We start from the raw sequence: 25,744 nt of genomic DNA, 5'->3' as shown, positions 1-25,744 counted from the left end.
TAGGGGTGCACTATGGTGGCACCATAGTTAAGATAACACCATACCACCAATGTAGTCCGTTAGATCTCATCTATGGACGCCCAAGATTAAGTTTCGTGAAAAAACACGGGTTTGCAGTCATCTGTATTAGATATTGCGAGTCTATTGTATTAGATATTGCAGTCGTAGTAGACTGCAATATTGTTGTGGTAAGACTGCAATATTCAATGAACAAAAATCTGGTAACGTAAAATTAGAAATTTTCTATTTTACCCTTCCGTGTTTTTACACGTGGCAGCATGACAAGCACACGATTTCCAGATCCAATGGCCTAAAATGGTGGTATGGTGTTACAATAAAGAATGTTGTCATCTTAATACATCCCTATATATATATATACGTCTCATTAACTTTTAAACAATTTAAATACAAACTAATTCTTTATCCTTAGTAAAAATAACTAAAACCTATAAAATAAGTGGACATTATATGTACATCAAAACATGCACCAGCACAACTACAATTTTTTATAATAATAGAATCATATATCAACCCTATAAATAACTAGAACTTGCAATAGGGACGGGTCTAGCTTATTGCGGACAAATGCGCCTGCTCATATTTAACTACATACATATAAATATAACTCGCTATAACATTTTTTTATTAATCTTCCATTAATAGCCTCTTTTTAAATATTTAAATTATCTTCACGTATATTTTTGCCTCTATTATTAAAAATTTCAGACTCCGTCCCTGCTTGTATCGCAAAACTCCACCAAATACTTGAACCCACAAAAATGGCAGGTCTCTCTCCCATTCCAGCTTTTGATGATCTCAAAATCACATTCCAAAAATCTTCATTAATCTTCCCCTCGCAAGAAACTCAGAAACGATCATTTTTTTTGTCGAATATCGATCAAATTGGGGATTATAATGCCCCAACAGCCCATTTCTTCAAGCGAAATCCAGATTTGGAAGCTGAAAATGTAGCCAAAATGCTCAAAATCGCGCTAGAAAAAGTGCTGGTGCATTACGATTTCATGGCGGGAAGGTTGAAACTGAACAACAAGACAGGGCGCCTTGAGATCGACTGCAACGCTGCAGGAGCGGGCTTCGTTGTGGCTTCTTCCGAGCTCTTGCTTGAAGAAATAGGGCCGAGTTTGGTTCATCCAAATCTGGGATATCGGCAGCTTGCTGATCATAATTTGCCATCTGAAATTGATCAACCCTTGTGTGTTTTCCAGGTGCCACACCTCCAAAATTAACAATTATCCATTTGTGTTATGTGTTTTTATTTTATTTTATTTCATACTAGCTAGTTCTAGTGACCCTCTCCACACCAGTAGGAGTAAGTATGCTTTTGTATTGAATTATTCTCAGCTAACTCATTTCAATTTCATTTGTCATATTTTACTTTTATCATTTTTAATAGTGTTTGTATTTTATTTTTATCATATTTGATAGTGGACTTTATATTCTCTCTAATTTATTTTCTTACACACAATTTATTATAAAACTATATATAAAAGTGGAACTCATATTCCACTAACTTTTTTTAATCCACTTTTCATTACATTTATTAAAACTTTTAGTGGGTTAAAACATGATCACAAATTATGTGGAATAGAGAGATAGTAACTATTTCAAATTTAAAATATCTACTTTTGATAGAAATTCAAATTGTAGAATATAATTGATAGAATTTTGAATTGTAATTTAATTTTAAATCCAAAATTTTTACAGTACCAGATATTAGATTTTAATGATAACTCTTATTCCAATTTCACGCCATGAGTTCCATGGTACCAAATGAAGCCTAATAAAAACTACCCCTTATGTCCCATTGGATCATATTCATTTCTAAGGATGTCAATTCAACCCGAAACCCGTGGGCTGGCCCGAACAACCCGGTAATATGAGCGGGTTAGGGTTGTAATTTTATTACCCGAATACAAAACGGGCTAAACGGGTTGGCCCGAATGGGTTGGCGGGTTAAAAGGGTCGGCCCGAACGGGTTGCGGGTAGGCCCGATGGATTGTGAATTTTAATTATAAAATATTAAGTTTTTGGGGTTTTTTTATATTTTTGAATCCCCAATTTTCATTCTACACAATCATTAGTCTTATTCAATCTTTATTTTACACTTTTCCACTCGATTCCACAATATCAGCTTTCAAGTTCCATCTCAACTCATTATTTCATCGTCCCATCGTCTGCCACTATTGTCTTACCACCACCAAAGCCAATCACGACAAAATTAAGAACTATCCCATCAAAATCTTAATATATTTATCATTTTAATAATGATTCATGTAAGATGTGATTTTTAATTTTCATAAAGAATTAGTTACAAACAATGTCATAATAATGACACGAACACAAGCTTTAATTTTATATTGTAGTTGATCGAGATGAAAGGCTTCTTTTCAAGTATTATTGAAGAAAACTATAAAAATTTGAAGATTTTATAGAAGAATCTAACTAAAAAGAAAAAAGTATCTAAAATTTAAAATCATTTTATAGAAGAAAATTTTGATACAAGAGATTATTTTTGAAAGCTTTTAGGCCCGAATAGCCCGATGGGTTAGCCCAAAACACGACGGGTTAGGGTTAGGGTTGAAAATTTATGACCCGAAAAATCCATAACCCGAATGGCCCGCATCCAAATAGCCCGGCAATCCGAGTGGGCTGGCCCGAACCCGAACAGGTTAGCCCGATTGACATCCCTATTCATTTCTACGATGTCCTACTCCCTCTGTTCCATAGTAATAGTCATTTTGTCATTTTGATACGTTTCATAGTAATAGAGTCATTTCCCTTTTTAGCAAAAGTCAACACATTTTTCCTACCTACTTTACTCTATCTTACTTTTTTTTTCTCTTCATCTCTCTACCTTTTTCATTTTCCACTTTATTCTCCATTTACTTAACTCACCTAACACAATTTTTCTTAATCTCCGTGCTGAAAAGAAACGGTTCCATTACTATGGAACGAAGGGAGTATTATAGTTGAGTCAATTCCTTTTTTGCAAACACGCTTTGTTTCTCCTACTTTACTTTCTTTGTTGTTTTACTTTCTGTTACTTTATTTTCTCTTACTTAATTATGCCATAACTCTTCTATTTTGTTCTCAATTATTCCTTAATTTTTGAGTCTAAAAGAAATGCTCTAACACTAACGGGATGACGGATGTAAAATTTTGATTGAGCAAATATAATACTCCCTCCGTTCCAAGATATTAGACTCGTATACCATTTTGGGGTGTCCCAACATATTTGAGCCATTTCTGTTTATGGTAAAAATTTACTTTACTACCAACTCTACTTACACCACTAAACACATCTCATAAATTTCTGTACCTAAAAGAAGTGAGTCTAATATCTTGGGATGGAGGGTGTATAAATTTTTTGGTTGTAATACTTTAAAAAGGAGTAATATTTCCAGACTTTCCTTTCATTTATTTTTTAATAAATTTTAATTAAAAGTTAAAATGAGTATTTATTTAAGTCATAAGTGTGAATATTGCAGGTAACATCATTCAAATGTGGAGGTTTCGCAATAGGCATGTCGACAAATCACATCTTATTAGACGGCGTCGCCGCCAAAATTTTCCTACAAAACCTCTCCTCTCAAGCTTTTGGCGACGGCAGACCCTTACCCTTTCCCCCTTGCAACAATCGCCGCCTCCTCGCCGCTAGATCTCCACCCAACGTGACATTCCCGCATCTTGAATTCATCGACCTCCACCTCCCCACCGGCGAAGGCTCACGCCCCCCGAATTTCAACTGTTCCCGTGAGGAGGAACTCCGCTACCGCATCTTCAAGATGAACGCTGATGACATCGCCAAACTCAAGAAAAAGGCCAAAGACACCACCGTTAGCAGCTTCTCGGTGGCTGCCGCCGTTATATGGCGGTGTAAAGCCTTCTCCGGAGATGCAAAACCCGAGAAAAACGATACGTCCACCTTGCTCACCGTGATCGACGTGAGGCATAGGGTAAAACCCCCGTTACCGCAGTCATATAGCGGTAACGCGATTTTACCAATTAGGGTTTCCGCCACATTCAAGGAGGTTGAGAGTGGGCCCTTCTCAAATGTGGCGGGGAAGATCTCCCAAGGAATGAAAGGGATATCGGATGAGTATGTGAGGTCGGTGTTCGACTGGCTAGAGGCGCACAGGGGGCTCCCTCACGGGGACTATATGGTCAGCTCGTGGCTAGGGTTAGGGTTTGAGCAGGTCGAGTACCCGTGGGGCAAGCCACTTTACAGCTGCCCTATCGTCCACCATCGGAAGGATATTTGTTGGGTTTTCCGCGACGGCATTGACGGTGGAATAGCCGCCATGGTAGCTTTACCGGCTGAGGAGATGATCCGATTTGAGGGATTGTTTCATGACTTCCTTTGAGATTAGTGAAATATGAATTCTACTTTTACATGTTAGTTTTATAATTATTATATGTAAAATGAGTTAGTGTAATATGAGGTCCACTTATCACATATAGTTAAAATGAAATGAGATACTGTAATTGATAAGGATCTGATGACCAGAAGGAGTATAAAAGCTTAAATAACGTGTTAATAAATTCAATTACTATGGGAATAAAATTGGAAATTAAAAAATTATTCACATTTTAAAGAGTAAACAAAAAACAAATTGGAAATTACAATAATTAAGTAAACATTATACAGTATATACAAACCTAAATTAGTAAATATAAATAAAAAACAAAAAATAAAAAATGAATTATTCAATATTTGAAAGAAAAAGCATAAAAATCAACAAGATTGAGAGGGTGTGGAGTAGGGGTGAGCAATATACTCGAAAATCTAATATCTGATCCGAACCAACCTAAAATTTAAAATTTGGTTTGATTATTTTCGGATTTTGGTTCGGTTTATTAGCAACTTCGGTTTTTTCAGTTCGGTTCTGACTTTTTCTATGTTTTCTTCTTTGCTCTAACACTATTTAATATTTTTCTTTCTCCAGTTTTTTACTTTCTTCTTTATTTTCATTTCTCGCTTCTTTATAATTTTTTTTTTTCAATTCTTCTCATCTTTTCTTATAAAACACAACTTTATTTTTCTTTTGAAAAATACAACCATTGTATCTCATCTCAAGTTATGCTTCAATATATGTCTATTTTTTCCAAAACTCATTACCATGTAGTAGGAATTTTTATGGAAATATTTGCTTATCAATGAAAATAAATTTAATATTCAAATGGCTAACTAGGAATTATTATGTGTAAAGGGTCAAAATGTCAAATGTGGTATAGAATTAGAAATCAAAGATGGTGTAACTTGATGTTCTAGGTTCACAATCATTATGACATAGACTCGAGAATATCGTGAACAAGTTCTACAAATAAAAACACATAATCAAACCATACAAGAATGAGAATTCAGACTCGAAACTCACCCAGGCATAAATATATGTCTAAGAAAACGAAAAATTCAGTATAGAGTTATAAAAAAGAAAATACAAGCTACTAGCCATTACACAAGTCAATCTTAAAGAATATGATGACCATAATATGTATTATGTTTTATGCTAATTATATTTCTAATTGGTATGTTTTGTAAAAAATAAAGAATATGATGCTTAATTAGACTGAAATAACCTCAATAATATTATTTGAGAAACGGAAAGATGGAGTACAACTTAGTAATTTTGTTGTACTTATGATTCAACTTCCCAAACTGTTAGTTAATCAATTAAAATTGTGGCTTAATAACTTAGGTGAAATATAGAGTTCAAGGTGTATTTTTTCAAGTAATAAAAATAATACGGGTTGTTTATTAAAATTAATAATATAATTCTACTAAACTCATAATTAAAGCTAAGAAAGGGCATATAATTTGTTGTAATACAGCAAACGCTCTCTTAGTAATATATACTTGGTCTAAATTTATGGATATATTGTGCAGTGACTCTCATTCTATAAAATTGATAATACTTGATGGCTTAGACTTGGCCACATAAGAGAAGACAAAACTTGACGACTCCAATGAATGGAATACGTGACACCGTGTGCGGTGTGGAGCATGTACAAGGTTTTGAGTTAATTTTTGTGAATGATGAACAATCACATAAGAATAATATAGCGGTGAATGGATCCTTTTCCTAAATTTAGCATATTATTACGATCAACTCAAAGAGGAATTTTTGTCGGTTAAATTTACGATGCTACTGATATAGTACTACTACTATATACTCCCTCCGTCTCTATCTCAAGATAAGTGACTTATATTCCTTTTTGGGGTGTCTCACTATAAGTGACCTATTTCCATTTTTAGTAAAAAGTCATCTCTCTGACCTTATTCTCTCTTCTCTCTTCTACTTTTTCCTCTCTCCTACTTTACTCTCTCCACTTTAACTTATTTGAATACCATTCCTTAAATCTCGTACCCAAAAGAAGTAAGTCATTTATCCTGAGACGGAGGGAGTACTAAAATTGAAATGAAAAACCATTTAGGTATCATGTCAGCTTAATATTGATGAATTTGGAATTTGGATTTATCCATTCAATCCATTTTTTTTTTATTTTGATAATAATCTTTGCGCGGTTATGTATGTAATGTTGTGCGTCACCTAAAATTTTCATTGATGCAATATTAATATATAGTGGATTGTGAAATGGATACATGTAGCCATGTAGGCGACTACGTGTATTAATACAGTTGGATTAAACTACTCTTTTTTTGACAATAGATGAATCTTAAGTTATACTCCGGGGTCGGCCAAGGCTCCTCTGGAGCCGCGGCTTGGCCTGCATTGGGTTCGTCCCTGGTCTCCTTACACTTACTCCTATACCTTTTTGGATGTCTTATCTAAATTGGCAAATTCCATATTTTTAGCAAAAAAAAAAACTTTCTATCTTCTACTTAATTCTTTCCGCACCTCTCACTTTATTTATCATATTATCTTCGTCCTACAGTAAGAGTCACATTTATTATTTTTGTCCATCTCATAATAAAAGTCATATTTCACTTTTACCATAAATATTAAGTAGAACTCACATTCCATCTACGTATTTCACTTATATTTTATTATAAAACTAATACATATAAGTGGATCCTATAGTCCACTAACTTATTCAACCAACTTTCATTTACATTTCTGAAAATTCATGTCCACACTAAATGTGACTCCTATTATGGGACGGGAGTAGTATTATTTTCTCAAAATTTCATGCACAGAAGAAATGCATCTCTTAACATGGGATATGAGAAGCATTAAATTTTATTTAAAAAAATCTTGAAAATGGCAAGATTTTTTATATGCATTTGAAAGAAGAATTTCCACAAATGAGCTTAAGCAGAATTTCAAATTTTCTTTACACATGAAATCAGTTATCAATGCAATTGAGATGTCGTATTATTATATGACAATCATAATAGGTCTTCCACGTTTTAAATTTAGTATACACTTTTAAACACAAAACGATCATTCCAAAAGTATATTATATGAGATGTTGCGTAATGAAAAATGTGAAACTAGAGCTGTCATATCAATCTCATATCGATCCAACCTAATAAAGTCTAACCCAAATGCAACTTGAAATCATCGAATTTTTATTCGATTGACTTCATAACGACCCAAACCATTAACTTCTTGTATGTTCATATCAAATGTTTTTGTTGTATAAAAAATTGTCAGTCCTATGCGAACACAAATAAACATTCTAGTACAAATACACCTGGTGCGCTACGTTACATTCATCACTACCTCATTCACTATGTCACTTTTTCTATGCATAGTTCTTCCCATAATCTTTCTATACCTTCTTCTCCACAAAACCACAAAATCAATAAAAACCAAATCTCCGCCCGGCCCGCCACGCCTCCCGTTCATCGGTAACCTCCACCAGTTCCTGGCGGCCGGTAACCTCCCACCATATCTAACGAAACTCTCCAAGAAACACGGCCCCATTATCCACCTCAAACTCGGCTCCATCCCAGTCGTCGTTGTCTCTTCCCCCAAATTAGCAGAACAAGTCTTGAAAACACAGGATTTATCATTCTGCAGCAGGCCTAAGTTTCTCGGGCAGCAGAAGCTCTCTTACGGTAGCATGGACATCGCGTTCGCTCCCTACGGACATTACTGGAGGGAGATGAGGAAGATCACATCGGTTCATCTCCTCAGCCTCAAGAAGATCCATACATTTCGGTCCATCCGCGACGAGGAGGTATCTCGTATGATCGCCAAGATATCGAGGATCTGCGACGGTGAGAGTGAAGGGGTTGTGAATTTGAGTGAGATGGCTCTCTCTCTTGGCAGCAATTTGATATGCAGAATTGCCTTTGGGAGAGGATACGAATATGACGAATCGAAGCAACAAAGGTTTGGTGAGATTCTGAGAGAGGCTCAAGCTGTGATGGCGTCTCTATCTGTGTCGGATTTCTATCCTTCGTTGAGTTGGGTGGATAGGCTCAATGGATATGCAGAATGGGTGGAGACGACTTACAAGAATTTGGATGAGTTCTATCAAGAGCTCATTGATGATCATCTTGATCCAAATAGGAAGGAGAAGGAGAAGGATATGGTTGATTTATTGCTACAACTTAAAGAGGAGAAATCTTTCACTTTTGATTTCAACTACAAGAATATCAAAGCTCTGCTAATGGTATTTTTGTTTATTTCACATTTTATTTTCACACATATATATTGTTGTGTTATACATTCTCTGTCTGTGAATAGGAGTCCCATTTTTTTCATTTTAGTCTGTCTGCAAACTGGAGTCCAGGTTCCATTTTACTATAAATGGTAATAGGGTATCACATTACAATAACTCATTCTACTCACATTTCATTTAAAACTAATACTCCCTCCGTCCCTGAAATTTTGTCACATTTTTCTATTTTCCTCTGTCCCACAAAATTTGTCACATTTAACTTTTTTACCACTTTTGGTAGTGGACCCCACATTCCACTAACCTATCACTCACATTTTATTATAAAACTAATACTTTAAAAGTAGGACCCACATCCTATCAACTTTTTCAACTTACTTCCATTACATTTCTTAAAACCCGTATCCAATCAAAGTGTGACAATATTTAAGGGACGGAGGGAGTATATGCAAGTAAGACTTATATTTCCCTAACTTTTTTCCATCAAATTTTCTTAATATTTCTTAAAACTCGTGCCGCCAAGAAATGAGATTCCTCATGGCGGACGGAGGGAGTATATACGATATTGTAAAAAACTTGTTTACCAAAATTAATTTACCTATAACATGTTTTATAAAATATTCTAACTTAATACTCCCTCCGATCCAATTAATATAGTAAAACATTTGGTTTCAGTTCAAGATTTTATGCAGCGTTGTTTTGTGTGTAGAATATATTCGTTGGAGCAACCGACACAAGTGCAGCGACGACAGTTTGGGTAATGACGGCACTGATGAAGGCACCCAAGATCATGAAGAAACTCCAGGAAGAAATCCGCAATTTGGAGGCCAAAAAAGGGATAATAGACGAAGATGATCTGCCTCGACTCTCATATTTGAAAGCAGTCATAAACGAGACATTTCGATTGCATCCTCCGATTCCAATCCTGATGCCAAGACAAGCGATGCAGAGATGCACTCTCCATGGCTACCAAATTGAGCCCAAAACAGTGGTTTATGTTAATGCGTGGGCAGTTGCAAGAGATCCCGACTATTGGCAACATCCAGACGAGTTTGTGCCTGAGAGGTTCTTTAGTAGTAGTACTAATATTGACCAAAAAGGCCAAGATTTCGGGTTCCTTCCATTTGGGGCGGGGCGGAGAATGTGTCCCGGGTCACCTATGGGAATTAAACATGTAGAGGTTGCTGTGGCTAACTTGCTCTACTCTTTTGATTGGGTAATGCCTAAAGGGAGCAACCTTGATGAGGAATCTCATCCTGGTATTACAATGCATAAGAAAAAGCCACTACTTCTTGTACCTAAAAGATATTCCCCTTAGGCCTTAGTTACTGGCTTTGTTAATTATATTGTTATAATGTTTGATTTTTTGGTTCTATGTTAAGCAAAGTTTTATTATTGCAAATAACATGAATGTACTTTCATGAAAAGCATTAATAGAAGGCATATTATTTTGGTTAGAGAGTGGGTGGGGTATCATGTATACAGTATTTTTAGGACTGTCTAATACTTCCTCCGTCCCACTTTAGGAGTCCCCGGTTGAATTCGGCACGGGTAAGAAATGTGAAGGAAAGTTGGTGAAAAAAGATAGTGGAATGTGGGCCCTACTTTTTTATATTAGTTTTATAATAAAATGTGAGTGGAAAAATGTTAGTAGAATGTGGGGCCTAATACCATTGATGGAATATTCCAACCAAGACTCCTAAAGTGGGACACCCAAAAATGGTAAACCGGGACTCCTAAAGTGGGACGGAGGGAGTACATCCAAACATCTATTTCTACCTTTTATGCCCTTTTCTAATTCTATTTTGGACATTTATCTCAAAACATGTTGTACAAATATAACACTTTATGAACATATTGTGCACGAAAGCTAATCAAAGCTTAGCCAAATCTAGGTCTTAAAAGCATGCAAAATCCGTATTTATCAACCCATCAAACTTAACTACTTGTTTGTGCTAGAATGAAACAAGAGAGAAACTAAATAAGAAACGCGGATGCTAAGGACTAGACTTCCTTGTTGCCTCAGACACATGAATTAATAAATTGCGCATAACAAACCAAAAATCATATCAAGCAGGATTATTGATTCAATTTCATTACTAGCTCGTTGATCATCATGAGAACTTCCACTGATACGATTATGGAAGCCGTGCATCAAAGTTTGTACCTGCAGCTGGCTTCAATCACTATTCTGCCTATTAAGATGACATCCAAAAGCTCTGAAAATGCCACCAATGTCTTCGTCTTCGAAAGAGCTTCGTGTGAGTATCTACACGCCTCAATCGGAGTCCGGTGGAGGGAGTTATGGCAGATTTACGGAAGTCGCGCAGAGTAGAAAAACTCCCACTCGGACGGGTGGCTACCAGAAAGCACAGTTGAGACAACAAGTTCCAACCGGTCTGGTGGCTTTCGACCAACAAAATCCACCCGGGCGGGTGGCTCACGCAGAGGCTAGATTTTGTGGGCGTTTTTCTTGAATTTTGGACCATTAGTATAAATACCTTTTGATATCATTTTCATTCTAGATTTTAATTGAATTAAAGTTATCTCCCTAGTGAGTTTCCTCTTTTAGGATTGTATCCAAATTCCTTCATTGAAGGTTGCTTGTGACATTCCTAGATTGATTCAAGTAGAGGTATGCATCAATGGGGGTGTAGCCATTGAGTAGTGGAGCCAAGGGGTGGTTAGAGTTGATGAAAGTTGCCTAGGGTTGTTTCCATTGTTTTGGTCAAGGTCCTAAGGTTGTAACTCTAATTTCTCATCAATACACATTCTCTCATTTCTTATCTTCCATAAATCTCTATTTTTTAATCTAGTTTTTGTGACTAGATTCACTCTAGCTTGTTTATTTTTTGTGTTTTGATGTTGGATCTACACTTTGGGCATAATCTTGGGTAATTACATGGATCTAATCAATGAAGATCCTTATCATGCACTCACATGTGTTTTGAATTGTAAGTATCACTCTCAAAGTGTATATGGCAATATAATGATAAGCTCTCAAATCATACATCATACAAAGTTTAACCATAAGCTTGCTCCAAATCTAATTCCTCATCTACGTGTTGTGATTAAGCATAAAAAATCCAAAAGGTCTTTATTTTTTTATTGTTATGTAGGCTCTTTAGCACGTGAGGAATATTTGGATAGAAAGTGACTAAAATTTTGAAGCATAGATAAAACTAACATCTACTTCGTCCTTTAGCCCCAATTAACTCTTCTGTAAGCACTCCAGACTTTGTCTAGTTTACATCTCACTTTTCTAAATTCTCCTTGATTTTTCCTTTTCTCTTTTCTCTTCTCATTCTTTTTCAACCTTTAAATATTTTTCTAATACATCCTCTTTCTTTACTTGTACATTCTTTATCTAATTGTAACTCCTAGCTTTAAGTACTTTGGTCAAGATCAAAGTTTTGGGGTAGACGATAGCCTATTCTATGCATCGTACACCACTGCAGGTGGGAGGATGATGGCGCGCCCCATGCCCACGCTCTTAACTTAGTTCGCGGACTGTAGGGCGGATGATCATCATCCGACATATAGTCCGCCCCATTGCGGGCATTCGGACTGTAGCCCAGACTATATTTTTCTAATTTTTATTTTATCTTTTTCCCTATTTTCCGCTCTATAAGTGAACCACATTTTATCTCCATTTCTCGCGCCTTCCAATCTCTTTCTTCAACTCTCTTCCCATCGAAGAAATGTGGTCATGTAACCGTTGAAATTGTAGTTTTTTAGTATTTCACGTTGTACTTTTTTGGATTTTTAATAAAATGAATATTGTCATATTGTGGTCTTAAATTTATTTATATTTCGCTAAATTATTAATTCGAAAACAAAATTAAAAATGAATACAAAATAGTTGTTAAAATTATAGGGCGGGCTATAGTCCACCCTATTGCAGGTAAATGGGTAGGACTATAGAATGCAGAAACTGGATTTTTGCTTAGCCTCCAAGTCTTGTCTTCTATAAGTGCATTACTATACTCCACCCCATTGCAGTTAAATAGGTAGGACTATAGAATGCTGACGTGGAGGACTAGGAATTGCTATAGGGCGGGCTATTGGGCGGACTTTATTGTGGATGCCCTCAGGTATGGATCATTCTCTACACCATCTCTGCTTTCTTGTCACTCCAAAATTTTGTCCTTCCTTCCTCGTCCGACTCAAAATGTGACTGGTTTGTGCTTCCCTTGATTGCCTCCTCAAAGTCCAACTTGTGATTCCCTTCATTGCGTCCTGATGGCTCTTTCGTTCCTGCTAATCTCTGGGTCGAATAGCAACTATAGGTCGGACGATATGATCATGCACCCGGAGGGAAATCAAACAATAGGTAAAAGGGGAAAAAAAGTATATCAATGAACTCTTCGAAAACTACATGTGACACCATTAAGCCCCAGAAACAACGCCATTTCTTTTATCAACCTTACTTCGGTATTGCTCTGTATTGATTTTTCGGAGTTTTGCCAAATAAAAATATGTTTTTCCAACTACCCAATGCTTTAACCCGGGTTAACAACAACGGTAAGATGAGTTGTCGATCCCTCTGAGGATTAGATCTTTCTTGGTTTAGTTTCGCGGTATTCAGGTTTTTTTGGTGATGCCACCACGTCTTAACTTGTTTTCTATGAGTGCATTGTTTCCTCCCATCACTGAGTAAGGCAATTGGGTTATCAGTCTTGTACTCATTCTGTCCCATTAAAATGAAACATTTTTCTTTTGAATTGTCCTTTTAAAAATAAAATGTTTTCTAAAATGGAAACAATATTATTTCTACTTTTTCTTTTCTCTTACTTTATTTTGTCTTCAATAATTAACAAAACAACACTACATGAAATCCGTGTAGGAAAGTAATTTAAAACTAAAAGACCTGTAAGTTGGACAGAGTTAAATAACCTGAAATGAATGATATTAAAACTAGGCAGGTAACAACTAAACAGGAAAGTAAATTAAATTTTGTGCAAACAAACTAATCACGTAAGGAACACACGTGTATTTCATAAAATACAATTTTATTTAGAACAAGATTTTTTATTAATCGCTAGTCTCAACTCTCAAACATGTACATTCCTACATTTGAACCATCTGACCATCATTCTCCCTTTAAGCAACTCGCAGGCTTGACGACGTTGTTTGCCGTTCCTCTAGCGTTCACGCACAACGCTGTTGTCGGTTTATCTTTGAGAGTGAGGTTTACCCCGTCTAGAGTAATTCCACTGCATGGATTGGTTTCACTGCACTCAAATTTCACTGCGACTTTTGTTGCAGATGTTCCATGTACATCTTCATATCTCACGTTGCTAATTTGCACGCCTGAATTCTGCCCAAAAAACTTACCAATATTACTCACTTGGGCTGTCCATGATTTAAAGAACCATTTATTTTTTTCATTTCTGGTATACGGGACCTCTAATTCCAGTAACTCTTTACACTCACAATAATTTATAAAACTAATTCAAAAAATGGGTCCCGCATTTCATTTACTTCCTCTCTTTACTTTCTTCACAGAGTCAAAGCAATTTCTGAAAACTCGTACTAAGTCAAAATAGCTCTTTAAATGGTGGATGAGGGGAGTGGTGTGTATCTTACCTTGCTAGGACAATTATTGTGGTCGGGGCAGTAATTTTGATCGATGATAATTGGATATTTGGCATTGTCAATCACAATATGTTGAAAATACACGTCTTTCACAAATCCATCGCTAGGCCTTGCCCATGTCTTTATTCTCAAACCATTCTGAGTTCCTCTAAACGTCGTCGTTTTCACTGTCACATTCTGCACTCCCGCCTCTTGCAAACTCCAACCTAGACTCCCTATGCTGCACAAATCAACGATTTTCAATAATATTTCTAACTAGTAAATTGAAATATTAAGAGTGGAATTAAACTATATAATTATTAATCTTTGGTAATATAATTGATAGCAGTACCTTATCCCGTGACCGGGGCCGCAAAAGAGGTTCTCGATCCACAAGTCAGAAGAGCCGGGTCCAATCGAGACACAGTCATCACCGGTACCGATGCGTGAGCCCAAGATAGTGACTGCCGATGACTGCTCAACGTGAATTCCGTCGGTGTTGGGGCTGTATCCATCGGCGGATATTTTCATGTTGATGAGATTGGCGTTGTGACATCCATAAATGTGAATGTGAAACTTTTGACTGTTTAAGGATGAGAGTGCATTGATACTTATGTTGTTCGAGTTGTGGAATTCTAAACTCTGCATAGCCAAAATAGATAGAAGTTAAATAAGTACTATTGCATGGGAAATATTTAAATTCACATATTCTTTAACCAAAGTTTTTTACTTTGAAAATGCCATATCTATGTGAATTCATGGATACCACCTCATCATTTGGGTCCCAAAATATTTTTTTTATGACATATGCCTCTAAAAATATAAACTCTTTTCTTTTTAGTATGTTCCTTAAAAATTTAAATAAATTTAAAAATTAGTACGGTCAACTAACCGTTGCTCCCTTGGGGCAATTATGGCCGGAGTTCTTGCAAGCCCACAGCGCCGCCCCTTTGCCGTCTAGGGTTCCTCCGTATATGGAAACTCCGGTGACCTTGTCGAACTTCAACCAGGTGCCGGAATTCCCGATCACGCTATAGTTATTAGGAGCTACAAGAGTGCCATCTATCTGAATAGTGATTGCCGTGTTCTTGCACAACTTTCCCATAAATACTACATTTCGCAGAAGATATCGTCCTCCCGGAACGTAAATTGTTGCCGGTTTTGTGGCGGCACAGGCGGCGCTCCACGCACTAAGGAAAGCCTTTGTGCAGTCGGATTTTCCGTTCGATTTTGCTCCGAAACTCTTCACATTGTAGCTGAGAGTTGCATTAGATGAGTAGAAAAAGAAGGTGATGATGATCAAGATGGCAATTTGTGTTTCTTTGTTGCTAATCATTTTGTATTTTGTTTGTTTTGTACGTTTTTGTGTGTATTTATAAGCCTTATCCATTAATGTTTATCGATAATCGCTTCCTAATTATTATAATTAGTGATTAATGATTTTATTCATGGACGATCGCGAATACATGCAAAAAGATGATGAAGATAATTATAAACTAATCATGCATATAACTTAAAATTATTCGCTCTTAACGTCCATTATATTCATTTTAAACAAAATTAGATCTGCATGTGGAGAAAAATGAAAAATGAAACATATAGCATTTTATTGTGTATCTATCTCTATATGTGTTTATGATCTACTCTCTCCGTTCCATAGTAGTGGAGGCGTTTCTTTTCGGCACGGAGATTAAGAAAAAATGTATTATGTGAGTTAAGTAAAGGGAGAATAAAGTGAAAAATTAAAAAGGTAGAGAGATGAAGAGTGAATAAAGTAAGAGAGAGTAAGTAGATGTGTAATAATGTGTTGACTTTTACTAAAAAGAGAAATTACTCTATTACTATGGAACGTACCAAAATGACAAAATGACTCTACTGTGTAATAGAGGGAGTATAAATTAACCTTCTCCATATATATGGTGTATCTCAAGGGATCTCTGCATGTTAAACTAAAAAAATATAAGTATTAATTTCTATAAATTAAGCTAATTAGTCAATCCTCTCCCATGTTCTTATATTAATTGTTAATCATATACAGATTTCTTCTTTATTTGTTTATATACGTGTCATCTCATTAGAGGATTGTATGATTATAACATTCTCAAATGAATTAAAAAAATGCTTAGTCAATAGTCATTGCGACACCCATGTGCTACTAATAATTCTAAACCATATGAAAAATTCTCTAATAGTAATTTTTTTTTTCCATCTCATACTGTATAATTAAGCATGCACGTTGATTAGGTGCATGGAATGCCAACGATCACATTAAAATATGAACTTTGACTACTCCTCATGTTCCTTTTCAGCCATTTTCCCCTTAAAATTCCTGGTAGAGTTTGATTTCTTAATTAATAAGGATAATAATATAGGGATAACATATAAATTAGCACAGGCGAATAATACACATAAGAACAATAGGTCATAAGAACAATAGCCCGGTGGCGGTGCCCCCAAAAGTTGTAAGTAGCCTAATAGAAAGATGCTCAACTTTTACAGCAGCAACCCGGGTTCGAAACCTATATGGCGCATTTTAATTTTGGCTATTTACTCTATTGGAGTATTATATATTCCATGATATCTAACTAATGATTGAGTAAATATAATAATTTACTTCTTTCTCATTTGTTTTATACTTCACAATAAAGCGTCCATAATTTATTATTTATGGTTTCTAATTTTACTCATAATACTATTTAATACTCCCTCCGTCCCACTTAAAATGCAACATTTGAGAATCGGCACGAGATTTTATGCAGTGTTGTTTTGTGAGTTAATGAAGAGAGAGTAAAGTAAGAGAGATGAAAAAATAGAGATAGAATTGTTTCCATTTTAGGAAACGTTTCATTTTTAATGGGACAACCAAAAAAGGAAAACGTTTCATTTTTAATGGGATAGTAGGAGTATTATATAGAAAATATGATGTGTTTTGTTTTAGTTTAAATATATAAAACTTTATCCAAATAAAAATAAACTATTTGTTACATATATATATTTAAGAATCTCCTTTTTTTTATTGCGAAAAAGTTCTAGTAATAATGCCTAAAAATAATCTCTTTTAGACATAATGAAGTTCATTTAAAAAAAAATCGAGATAACCGGAGAAAAAAATCAATTGAATTTTAAATTTTTAAGTCAATATAATTATTTATCGTACCCCCATATGAAATTTCTGGATCCGCAAATTAGAATTTGTATTTCGTAATCAATCATGAAACGTTGATTATTTTTGCATATTTTCTGTGAAAAATGATTTTTACGTGTGCCTACATGTCTCAGTAATAAGGATTTTAATTTCTATTCTATATAAATTACGTTTATTTATATTTGACGAATTTTCTACGTATAATGAATATGCAAGGGTTAATTCTACTTAGTATAACGATCGTTACTCCTTTTCTTCAAAATATTTGAGAGCACTATATCCTTTTTCCATTAAAGAAATAATTAATTACTAATAGATACCCTACATTCAACTAACTCATTCTATTTACATTTTATTATAAAACCAATATATAAAAATAGGCCTCATATTCCACTATCTTTTTCTACCTACTTTACTATTTTTTCTACCCACTTTACTTTGTAAAGTCAAATAATTTTTTAAAACCCGTATTAAATAGATATGAGACCTTTAATCATAGACGGAGGAAGTATTATTTAGAAAATATTGAATAATTTATTTTTAAAGCAATCATAATTTAATGCTTAGTTGCAATAACTAAGGCCGACAAACTAAATTGATTCACGTATTAAATATCAAGTAAATCACGATAAATCTCTCTGCTCTAGAAAAAATATAGCTATTAAACGACCTTTACGTTTTGTATATGAATACTATTGATCAGGTTTTGTTATATTAGAATAATTTTGACTTAATAATTATGGTGTATAGAGTTTAAGGCATTAATTTTTTTGTAATTAAATGTTTATAGTAAGAATTTGTTATGGTAAGATAATTTTGACTTCATTGATAAATTATAAATAGTGAATCTGATAGTGGCAATGTGTTGGGAACTGAATGGACAGATTTTGTGTATTGCGAGAAGTTGTATTGAAATTGCTCTATCATTTGATAAATATTAAGTAGTGATTTTAAATTGACCAACCTTTAGACAATAAGCATAACACTAAGACATTATTATTTTCCATAAGACAAAAACTGCACCAGAACTCAAAATATGATACGTTCTAAACAATATTTATGATTCGACCATTTGAGGGAGAAAAGATAAATTTATATAGACATAGTACCCTTTAATTTAGTTTTATTTTTAGGATATAATTTCATATAATTTTGGATATTTTTTAACAATACTATTTTAAATTATAGATCTATATTTTTGAATTAATTACTAATTAACAAAATACATAATTACTACCTCAGTCCCTGAAAATTTGTCTCATTTTCCCATTTCCGTCCGTCCCCCAAAATTTGTTCCATTTCACTTTTACCATTTTTAGTAGTGGACCCTATGTTCCACTAACTCATTCATACTCACATTTTATTATAAAATTAATATATAAAAGTAGGATTCACAATCCACCAACTTTTTCAACTTACTTTCCATTATATTTTTTAAAACCCGTGCTGGGTCAAAGTGAGACAAATTTTGGGGGATGGAGGTAGTATAAAATACTATATTTAATTTTAAAATAATTCTATAATTTAATATAGTACTATTAAATTTGTGAAAAAATTAATATTTAATCAATTATATATAGTAGTATAAAGTGTGACTCTTATTGTGGCACATACCAAAATGGTAAATTGTGACTCTTATTCTAGACATCGAGGAATAATATTTATCTTTTACCATTAACATAGAGGATTCTGATTAAGTAAATTAAAAAGTTCAGTTAAAATAGATAAATTCCGGATCCATTACTTAAGGAAATCATAAAAATGACATATTATCCCAATTATGTACATACAATTATATAAATTTATCACACCCTTGAAATATAATATTCCGGTTGACTGCAAAATGTTTCTACTAAATCTAGACATACGCACCCTTTATAAATTCAGCAGCACCACCCAATTTTTACAAATCAAAATCTAATATTCACCTTACTTCTTGAATCTCTAATCATGCCTAAGTTAGCCGTATTTTCTCAGACTTTTTTTCTTGTCTTGAATATTGCAACATTGTTACAAATATGCACTGCTAAGTCATACAACGTTGTTGATTTTGGGGCAAGGGCCAATGGAAAGACCGACTCATCACCGGCCTTGTTAAAGGCATGGGTGGCTGCCTGCAGCTCAGCCTCTGAATCAACGGTTCTCATTCCACAAGGAGTGGTGAATTCGGTATCGTTGTATGGACCATGCAAGAAGAAAATGCAGTTCCAACTATTAGGAAATATTGTTGCTCCAAGTTACGAATCATTGAGCAACCATCAATCATGGATATCATTCAATAATGTTGATGGGCTGTCATTTATTGGTGGTGGCACTATTAATGCCAAGGGGTCAAGTTATTGGTCTTGTAAGAAGCAACAAAGGGGTTGCCCCTATGGAGCAAGGGTAAGTTCTAATTTCAAACTATTGAATTAAGCTAAAGATTGTGAATTCTCATTATGTAAATCCAAGATATACAAATTTAGATTAAGTGAAATTATACAACTAAATAACTTATAGTTGCACACATTCTTGAAACTATACATAAAACCTACTATTATCAAATTAACTATGCAATCTCACATATTCTTTGAGACTATTGTAATTGCAGTCATTCTCTCTTCAAGGATGCAACAATGTACTGGTTAACGGCTTGAAATCGTTCGACAGTGAGGGTGTCCACATTTCTATCAATGGATGCAACAACATCACCATGCAAAATTTGATATTAACTGCCCCAGATGATAGCCCTAACACCGATGGCATTCACATTGGGAATTCGAACTTCGTAAGTGTCCTCCAAAGCAAGATTGGCACTGGAGACGACTGCATATCAATCGGCCCAGGCACTAGGAACATGTGGATGGACCATATTGTGTGCGGCCCCGGGCATGGGATTAGGTACGTTTGATATATTTGCCTAAATTCGACAACATTGTAATCACAATACCAATTTTCTTTTATAAATATTCGTTAATTGTAGCATTGGAAGCATTGGTGGAGCACCACGCGAAGAAGGAGTCGAAAACATTGAAGTGCAAAATTCAGTGTTTACAAACACAGACAACGGTGTTCGGATTAAAACATGGGAGAGACCTAGCAATGCAACCGTTATGAATGTCAAGTTCACTAACTTGGTCATGAAAAATGTTACAAACCCTATAATTATCGATCAACAATATTGCCCTCAGAGCAATTGCCCAAAAGGCGTACGTACTTGATATTACTCTTGTATTATGAAATTGTGGATGAACGAACGAATACTAATGTTGTATATTCTGCATAGCTCTGGGGTGAAAATCAGCAACGTCAAAATCAGCAGCGTAAGTGGAACGTCAAGAAATCTGCAAGCTCTAGTATTGGATTGTAGTCCTACAAATCCTTGTGAAAATATCAAATTGCAGGATATAAATCTTGTTTATTCAGACAACATGAAGAAAACACAGCGTGCAGCCTCACTCTTTAAACATGCGTATGTTAACTAAGGCGAAGACACACAAGTGCAGCCGAACTCAACCATAGCGCAAGACAGGCCCGGGCGTCAAGTTGTGCGGCCGCGTTATTCGAGAGATTACATCTAAAGATTTTTTTTATTTTACTTTTGTTTATTTAAATTTAATTGAGTAGAGTGCAATTGTGAGCTTTGTTATGCGTTTTCTTTGTTGGTTCTTTCCCAGAACGAAAATGGAAGATTTTAGATAAGTATAAATAGGGTAATTGTATTATTTCTTCAAACAAGAAATGCAATATTAGAATTGATATTTCTCCATCCCTTCCAACTACTTGTGTTTTTGATAACCTTAGTAAACCCAGCCTCCATCGATCTTATTCTCTTTAGCAAAAGAGGATCAAGCTCTACCTCTTCCGATAAGATCTCCGTTTGTTATTCCAAGTTGCTAGAAAACTTCATATACATACATATATATGTTGGCAATCTAGAATATTCTGCAAATAAAAGATGACACAAAATCGGGAGAAGATTGGAAGAAGATTGAAGCCATTAATTAGGAAGATTTGATTGGAAATATTTTACCTTGTATAGCTCTTCCTTAGGCCTATATATGATGTAAACTCTCACTGTGAATAATACATCAAACAATTACACAATTCTACATGGTATCAGAGCAGGTTAGGCTTAGAAAAGCTTCATCATAGCCCTAATATATACCCTTCTCGACCGAAACGGCGAGAAACCAATCCAACCAGAACGACAGAAAATAAATCAGAAATCGAACCAATAGCCGAGAAAATCAGATCGAGCAAAAGTGTTACCGTAGCCTTCAAGTTGAATGGCTCAAACTACCCACTATGGTCACGACTAATGAAGGTGGCCATCGGCGGCAGAGGAGTCTACCGCCACATCACCGGAATTCCGACTCCACCACAACTAGGAGAGAAGGGATATACAGATTGGGAAGAGATAGACTTGATAGTCTTCTCGTGGATCATCGACAACATGGAAACGCAGATTATAGCCGATTTTGCACATCACCAGACGGCAAAATCACTCTGGGATACACTGGCCGTGACGTTCGCCAGTTCAGCCGACTCATACCTCATCTATGACCTACGAGACAAAGCAAGCAGAATCATTCAAGGAGAAATGAGTTTGGAGGCCTATTGGAGTAGGCTCCATGGATTATGGATGGACATCGATCGGTGTCCTCATAGAACTGTCGATTGTTGTGATAAAGGAGTTTCACAATATCGAAGTATCAAATCAGAACTGAGATTGTTCAAATTTCTCACCGGATTAAACGAAAGGTATGACTGGGTCAGACGCGAAATCCTCAAGGAGGATCCATATCCCTCAGTCGATGAGGCGTATGGATGGGTGAAACGGGAGGCAGCTCGATTGAAAATCATGTCACCGGCGTCCGAATCACCCACCACCGCCATCGGAACCGACTCATCATCGGGAGTAGGGTTCGGTTTCGGAGCAAGAGATTACCAGCCGTCGCAACCACAGAACAGAAACCAACCACCACCGCCGCGCTTCACTTCCAACCGTCGGGGAAACGCCAAACCGGACAAATCCAAACTTTGGTGCTCCCACTGTGGAATGCACAAACACACAAAGGAAACGTGCTTCCAGTTGGTCGGATATCCAGAATGGTGGGAAGAAGAGAAGGCCGGGAAGGCCAAAGTCGCCATCGGAACAGAGGGAGGCAGAGATCGTCCCGAAGGGAATCGGGATGCAACTCTGTTCCAGGAGAAGAAATCAGACGCCGGAGGTCTCCAAACCGGCGGTGGAGGGAGACGCGGTGAAACCGGAGGTGGGGGGAAAGCGGCAGCGGCAGAGGCGATGGTAGCCACATTCCAGCTTGACGGCGGCGGTGATAATGGAGGTAACGGGTTAGGGATTAACCCTAACCCTAATAAATATCCTTTTGCTATTAAATCCCCCAAAACTGAAAAATATGAAAAATCACCCCACTTGAATAGCTTATGCAAAAAACGCCCCCAGCTTAGGAATAATTTCTATTCAGACCCCATTATATGCAGAAACTCATTTGCCCCCCTAGAATCTTTATCCTATGCTTTTGAAGCCCATAATTGTGATAAAGTTAATGATATGGGATGGATTTTTGACTGTGGGGCCACTGATACAATGACTTATGACAGAGATGATTTTGTGGAATTTCATAAAACTCCTAAGTCACATATCCAAACCGCAAATGGGGGGGTAACACCGGTTGAAGGGGCAGGGACTATAGAGATATTTCCAAATGTGCAAATTTCAAATTGTCTCTACGTTCCTAAATTATCTCAGAAATTGATGTCCATTAGTCATGTGACTAAAGATTTGAATTGTACCTTGCTGATGCATCCCAACTTCTGTATGTTACAGGATATCCGGACGGGGAAGATTATTGGACGTGGCACTGAGCGTCGTGGGCTTTATTTTGTGGACGAGATTGCTCGACAAGATGGTGCGGCGATGCTTGCTCACAGATCCACTAATCAAGAAACTTGGCTCTGGCACCGAAGAATGGGCCATACCTCTCCGGGTTATTTGAAATCTTTATTTCCTAAACTTTTTGTTCCTAGAGATTTTTCATGTGAAGCTTGTGTTTTGGCCAAGAGCCACCGAAACTCCTTTAAACCAAGTGATACTCGTGTTGAAACTGTTTTTTCCTTAGTTCATTCTGATGTGTGGGGCCCAGCGCCTATAGGAACTAATCTTGGTTTTAAATACTTCGTGATATTTGTTGATGATTGCAGTAGAACTACTTGGGTATATTTCATGAAACATAAATCTGAAGTATGTGATAAATTCTTGTTATTTTACAAAATGATTCAAACCCAATTTCATACATCAGTTAAAATCCTTCGATCCGATAATGGGGGGGAATTTGTGAATAGTTCTATGACTAAGTTTTTTGGAGAGAATGGGTTAATTCACCAAACTTCATGTCCACACACACCAGAACAAAACGGGGTAGCAGAACGAAAGAACCGAATAATTCTTGAAATGACCCGAGCACTCTTGTTCGATTCTAAAGTTCCACCATCCTTTTGGCCTGAAGCCATAGCCACCTCCGTTTACCTCCTCAATCGACTCCCTACAAAAATACTAAACCGAAAAACCCCTCTAGATCACCTTTCTACCTTGACCAAAATCCCTTCAGCTTTATCCCTTCCACCTAAAACTTTCGGCTGTTCCGTTTATGTGCATGTCCCGAAACATGAAAGGACCAAATTTTCCCCCTGTGCGATCAAGTGTGTATTTGTGGGGTATGGGATCAACCAAATGGGCTATCGATGTTATGACCCAAAAACCAAACGAGTGATAACCACCATGAATTGTAACTTCCTCGAGACAGAATTCTTTTACCACCTTGGGACTCAGGGGGAGAGTGTAAGATAGGGGGAGACCCAAGCGACCGACTCCCTTCGGTGGTATGTGCCAAGTAACTTCGATTCGGAACCAACAGAGCAAGCTGGCACTATCCATGAGCCGATCCCAGTCACAGAATCGAGCCAAACGCTTCCGCCACGTTCCGATGATCCAACCCCACTGGAATCCGAGGTAATATCTAGCCCGAATCCTGAAAGTTCAGTTGTTATTTCTGACACAACTGATACAGAAAAAGAAGAAGATACCACCATTGATAAAGATACAGGCCAGTTTGTGATGCCTCAAAGGAGTACGAGAGGTGTTCCTCCCAAAAGATACCCTCCGGAACGAATAGGGAGGAAAAGCAGATACTCAGTGGCAAACTTTGCCGAGGCTAATATGTCAAAAATGGCGAGGCATTTCACACCGCATTGTGCGAGGAAGAAATACCGAGAACCTATGAAGAAGCTATAAAGATCAAACACTGGAGGGAGGCAATGCTAGTTGAAATGAAAGCACTGAAAAGAAACGGCACTTGGGAAGTTAGCCCATTGCCTGATGGGAAACATACAGTGGGCTGCCGATGGGTCTTTACAATTAAGCGAAAACCAGGTGGGAGTATTGAGCGATACAAAGCTCGATTGGTGGCAAAAGGATACACTCAAACCCAAGGAGTTGATTATTCTGAGACATTCTCCCCTGTTGCAAAGATGAACACGGTAAGAGTTCTACTCTCCATTGCAGCTAACAAAGACTGGCCACTTCATCAGTACGATGTCACCAATGCTTTTCTTCATGGAGAATTGAAGGATCCTATCTATATGGACGCTCCACCAGGTTTTTCGGAGGAATTTGGCCAAGGCATGGTGTGCAAACTGAAGAAGACACTGTACGGGTTGAAGCAATCTCCGAGAGCTTGGTTCGGAAGATTCACGGAGGTAATGATGAGATATGGGTACCAACAGAGTAACTCGGACCACACTCTCTTCATCAAACGGAATGGGGAGAAGATCACGTGCTTGATAATTTATGTAGATGACATGATTATTACAGGGGATGATGTTGAGGAGATAAAGGAGCTCAAGAGTCATCTATCGACAGAATTCGAGATGAAGAATCTGGGAGATCTTAAGTTCTTCCTCGGGATCGAAGTACTCAGATCAGGAAGGGGAATCTTCATCAATCAAAGAAAGTATGTTCTCGACCTTCTGACAGAGATAGGAATGCTAGATTGCAAACCCGCAGACACTCCAATGGTTCAGAATCACGGGCTACAAATCATCAAGGGGGCGGCATCCACTAATCGAGGAAGATACCAAAGGCTTGTTGGGAAACTCATCTACCTATCCCACACCAGACCTGACATTACCTATGCAGTAGGAGTTCTGAGTCAGTTCATGCATAGCCCGCAGAATGAACATTGGGAGGCAGCACTTAGAGTAGTCCGCTACCTGAAGGGAACCGTCGGACATGGAGTATTGTTCCGAAAAAATGGGTATCTAGACATTCATGGATATACGGATGCAGATTGGGCAGGAAACTTGGTTGATAGGCGTTCTACGGGAGGTTATTTCACCTTTGTAGGTGGA

General features: G+C 36.7%; 4 protein-coding genes across 4 annotated transcripts; 3 read left to right on the top strand and 1 right to left on the bottom strand.

Annotated features, from left to right (window-relative positions):
* The first annotated feature begins 676 nt into the window (after positions 1–676).
* Positions 677–4,518, top strand: LOC125187630 (fatty alcohol:caffeoyl-CoA acyltransferase-like). The gene is made up of 2 exons (XM_048084251.1): positions 677–1,226; positions 3,510–4,518. The coding sequence occupies exons 1-2, from the start codon at positions 780–782 to the stop codon at positions 4,383–4,385; spliced, it is 1,323 nt and encodes a 440-aa protein (XP_047940208.1). The 5' UTR covers positions 677–779; the 3' UTR covers positions 4,386–4,518.
* A 3,154-nt stretch (positions 4,519–7,672) lies between these two features.
* LOC125187534 (6,7,8-trihydroxycoumarin synthase-like) lies at positions 7,673–9,988 on the top strand. Its single transcript, XM_048084142.1, has 2 exons — positions 7,673–8,607; positions 9,323–9,988. The coding sequence occupies exons 1-2, from the start codon at positions 7,720–7,722 to the stop codon at positions 9,929–9,931; spliced, it is 1,497 nt and encodes a 498-aa protein (XP_047940099.1). The 5' UTR covers positions 7,673–7,719; the 3' UTR covers positions 9,932–9,988.
* Positions 9,989–13,604: 3,616 nt separating this feature from the next.
* LOC125191049 (polygalacturonase-like) lies at positions 13,605–15,526 on the bottom strand. The gene is made up of 4 exons (XM_048088510.1): positions 15,083–15,526; positions 14,543–14,832; positions 14,203–14,431; positions 13,605–13,933 (listed from the first exon to the last, which is right to left on the bottom strand). Exons 1-4 carry the CDS (start codon positions 15,524–15,526, stop codon positions 13,706–13,708), a joined length of 1,191 nt encoding a protein of 396 aa, XP_047944467.1. The 3' UTR covers positions 13,605–13,705.
* Positions 15,527–19,285: 3,759 nt separating this feature from the next.
* Positions 19,286–20,684, top strand: LOC125189782 (polygalacturonase-like). Its single transcript, XM_048087016.1, has 4 exons — positions 19,286–19,720; positions 19,926–20,215; positions 20,298–20,523; positions 20,601–20,684. Exons 1-4 carry the CDS (start codon positions 19,286–19,288, stop codon positions 20,682–20,684), a joined length of 1,035 nt encoding a protein of 344 aa, XP_047942973.1.
* Positions 20,685–25,744: the final 5,060 nt, after the last annotated feature.

The sequence above is a fragment of the Salvia hispanica genome, chromosome 5 (genome assembly GCF_023119035.1).
Source record: "Salvia hispanica cultivar TCC Black 2014 chromosome 5, UniMelb_Shisp_WGS_1.0, whole genome shotgun sequence".
Taxonomy (NCBI): Eukaryota; Viridiplantae; Streptophyta; class Magnoliopsida; order Lamiales; family Lamiaceae; genus Salvia; species Salvia hispanica.
This window is presented reverse-complemented; position numbering and strand designations above follow the sequence as displayed.

Bases quoted from the DNA above. Each gene is read 5' to 3' on its own strand.
- LOC125187630 (XM_048084251.1), top strand. From the start codon at position 780: ATGGCAGGTCTCTCTCCCATTCCAGCTTTTGATGATCTCAAAATCACA. The intron at 1,227-3,509 runs GTGCCACACCTC...TGAATATTGCAG, and splicing joins AACCCTTGTGTGTTTTCCAG to GTAACATCATTCAAATGTGG.
- LOC125187534 (XM_048084142.1), top strand. From the start codon at position 7,720: ATGTCACTTTTTCTATGCATAGTTCTTCCCATAATCTTTCTATACCTT. The intron at 8,608-9,322 runs GTATTTTTGTTT...TTTTGTGTGTAG, and splicing joins ATATCAAAGCTCTGCTAATG to AATATATTCGTTGGAGCAAC.
- LOC125191049 (XM_048088510.1), bottom strand. From the start codon at position 15,526: ATGATTAGCAACAAAGAAACACAAATTGCCATCTTGATCATCATCACC. The intron at 14,833-15,082 runs GTTAGTTGACCG...TTGGCTATGCAG, and splicing joins ATTGCCCCAAGGGAGCAACG to AGTTTAGAATTCCACAACTC. The intron at 13,934-14,202 runs GTAAGATACACA...TTTTTTGGGCAG, and splicing joins ACAATAATTGTCCTAGCAAG to AATTCAGGCGTGCAAATTAG.
- LOC125189782 (XM_048087016.1), top strand. From the start codon at position 19,286: ATGCCTAAGTTAGCCGTATTTTCTCAGACTTTTTTTCTTGTCTTGAAT. The intron at 19,721-19,925 runs GTAAGTTCTAAT...TTGTAATTGCAG, and splicing joins GTTGCCCCTATGGAGCAAGG to TCATTCTCTCTTCAAGGATG. The intron at 20,524-20,600 runs GTACGTACTTGA...TATTCTGCATAG, and splicing joins AGAGCAATTGCCCAAAAGGC to CTCTGGGGTGAAAATCAGCA.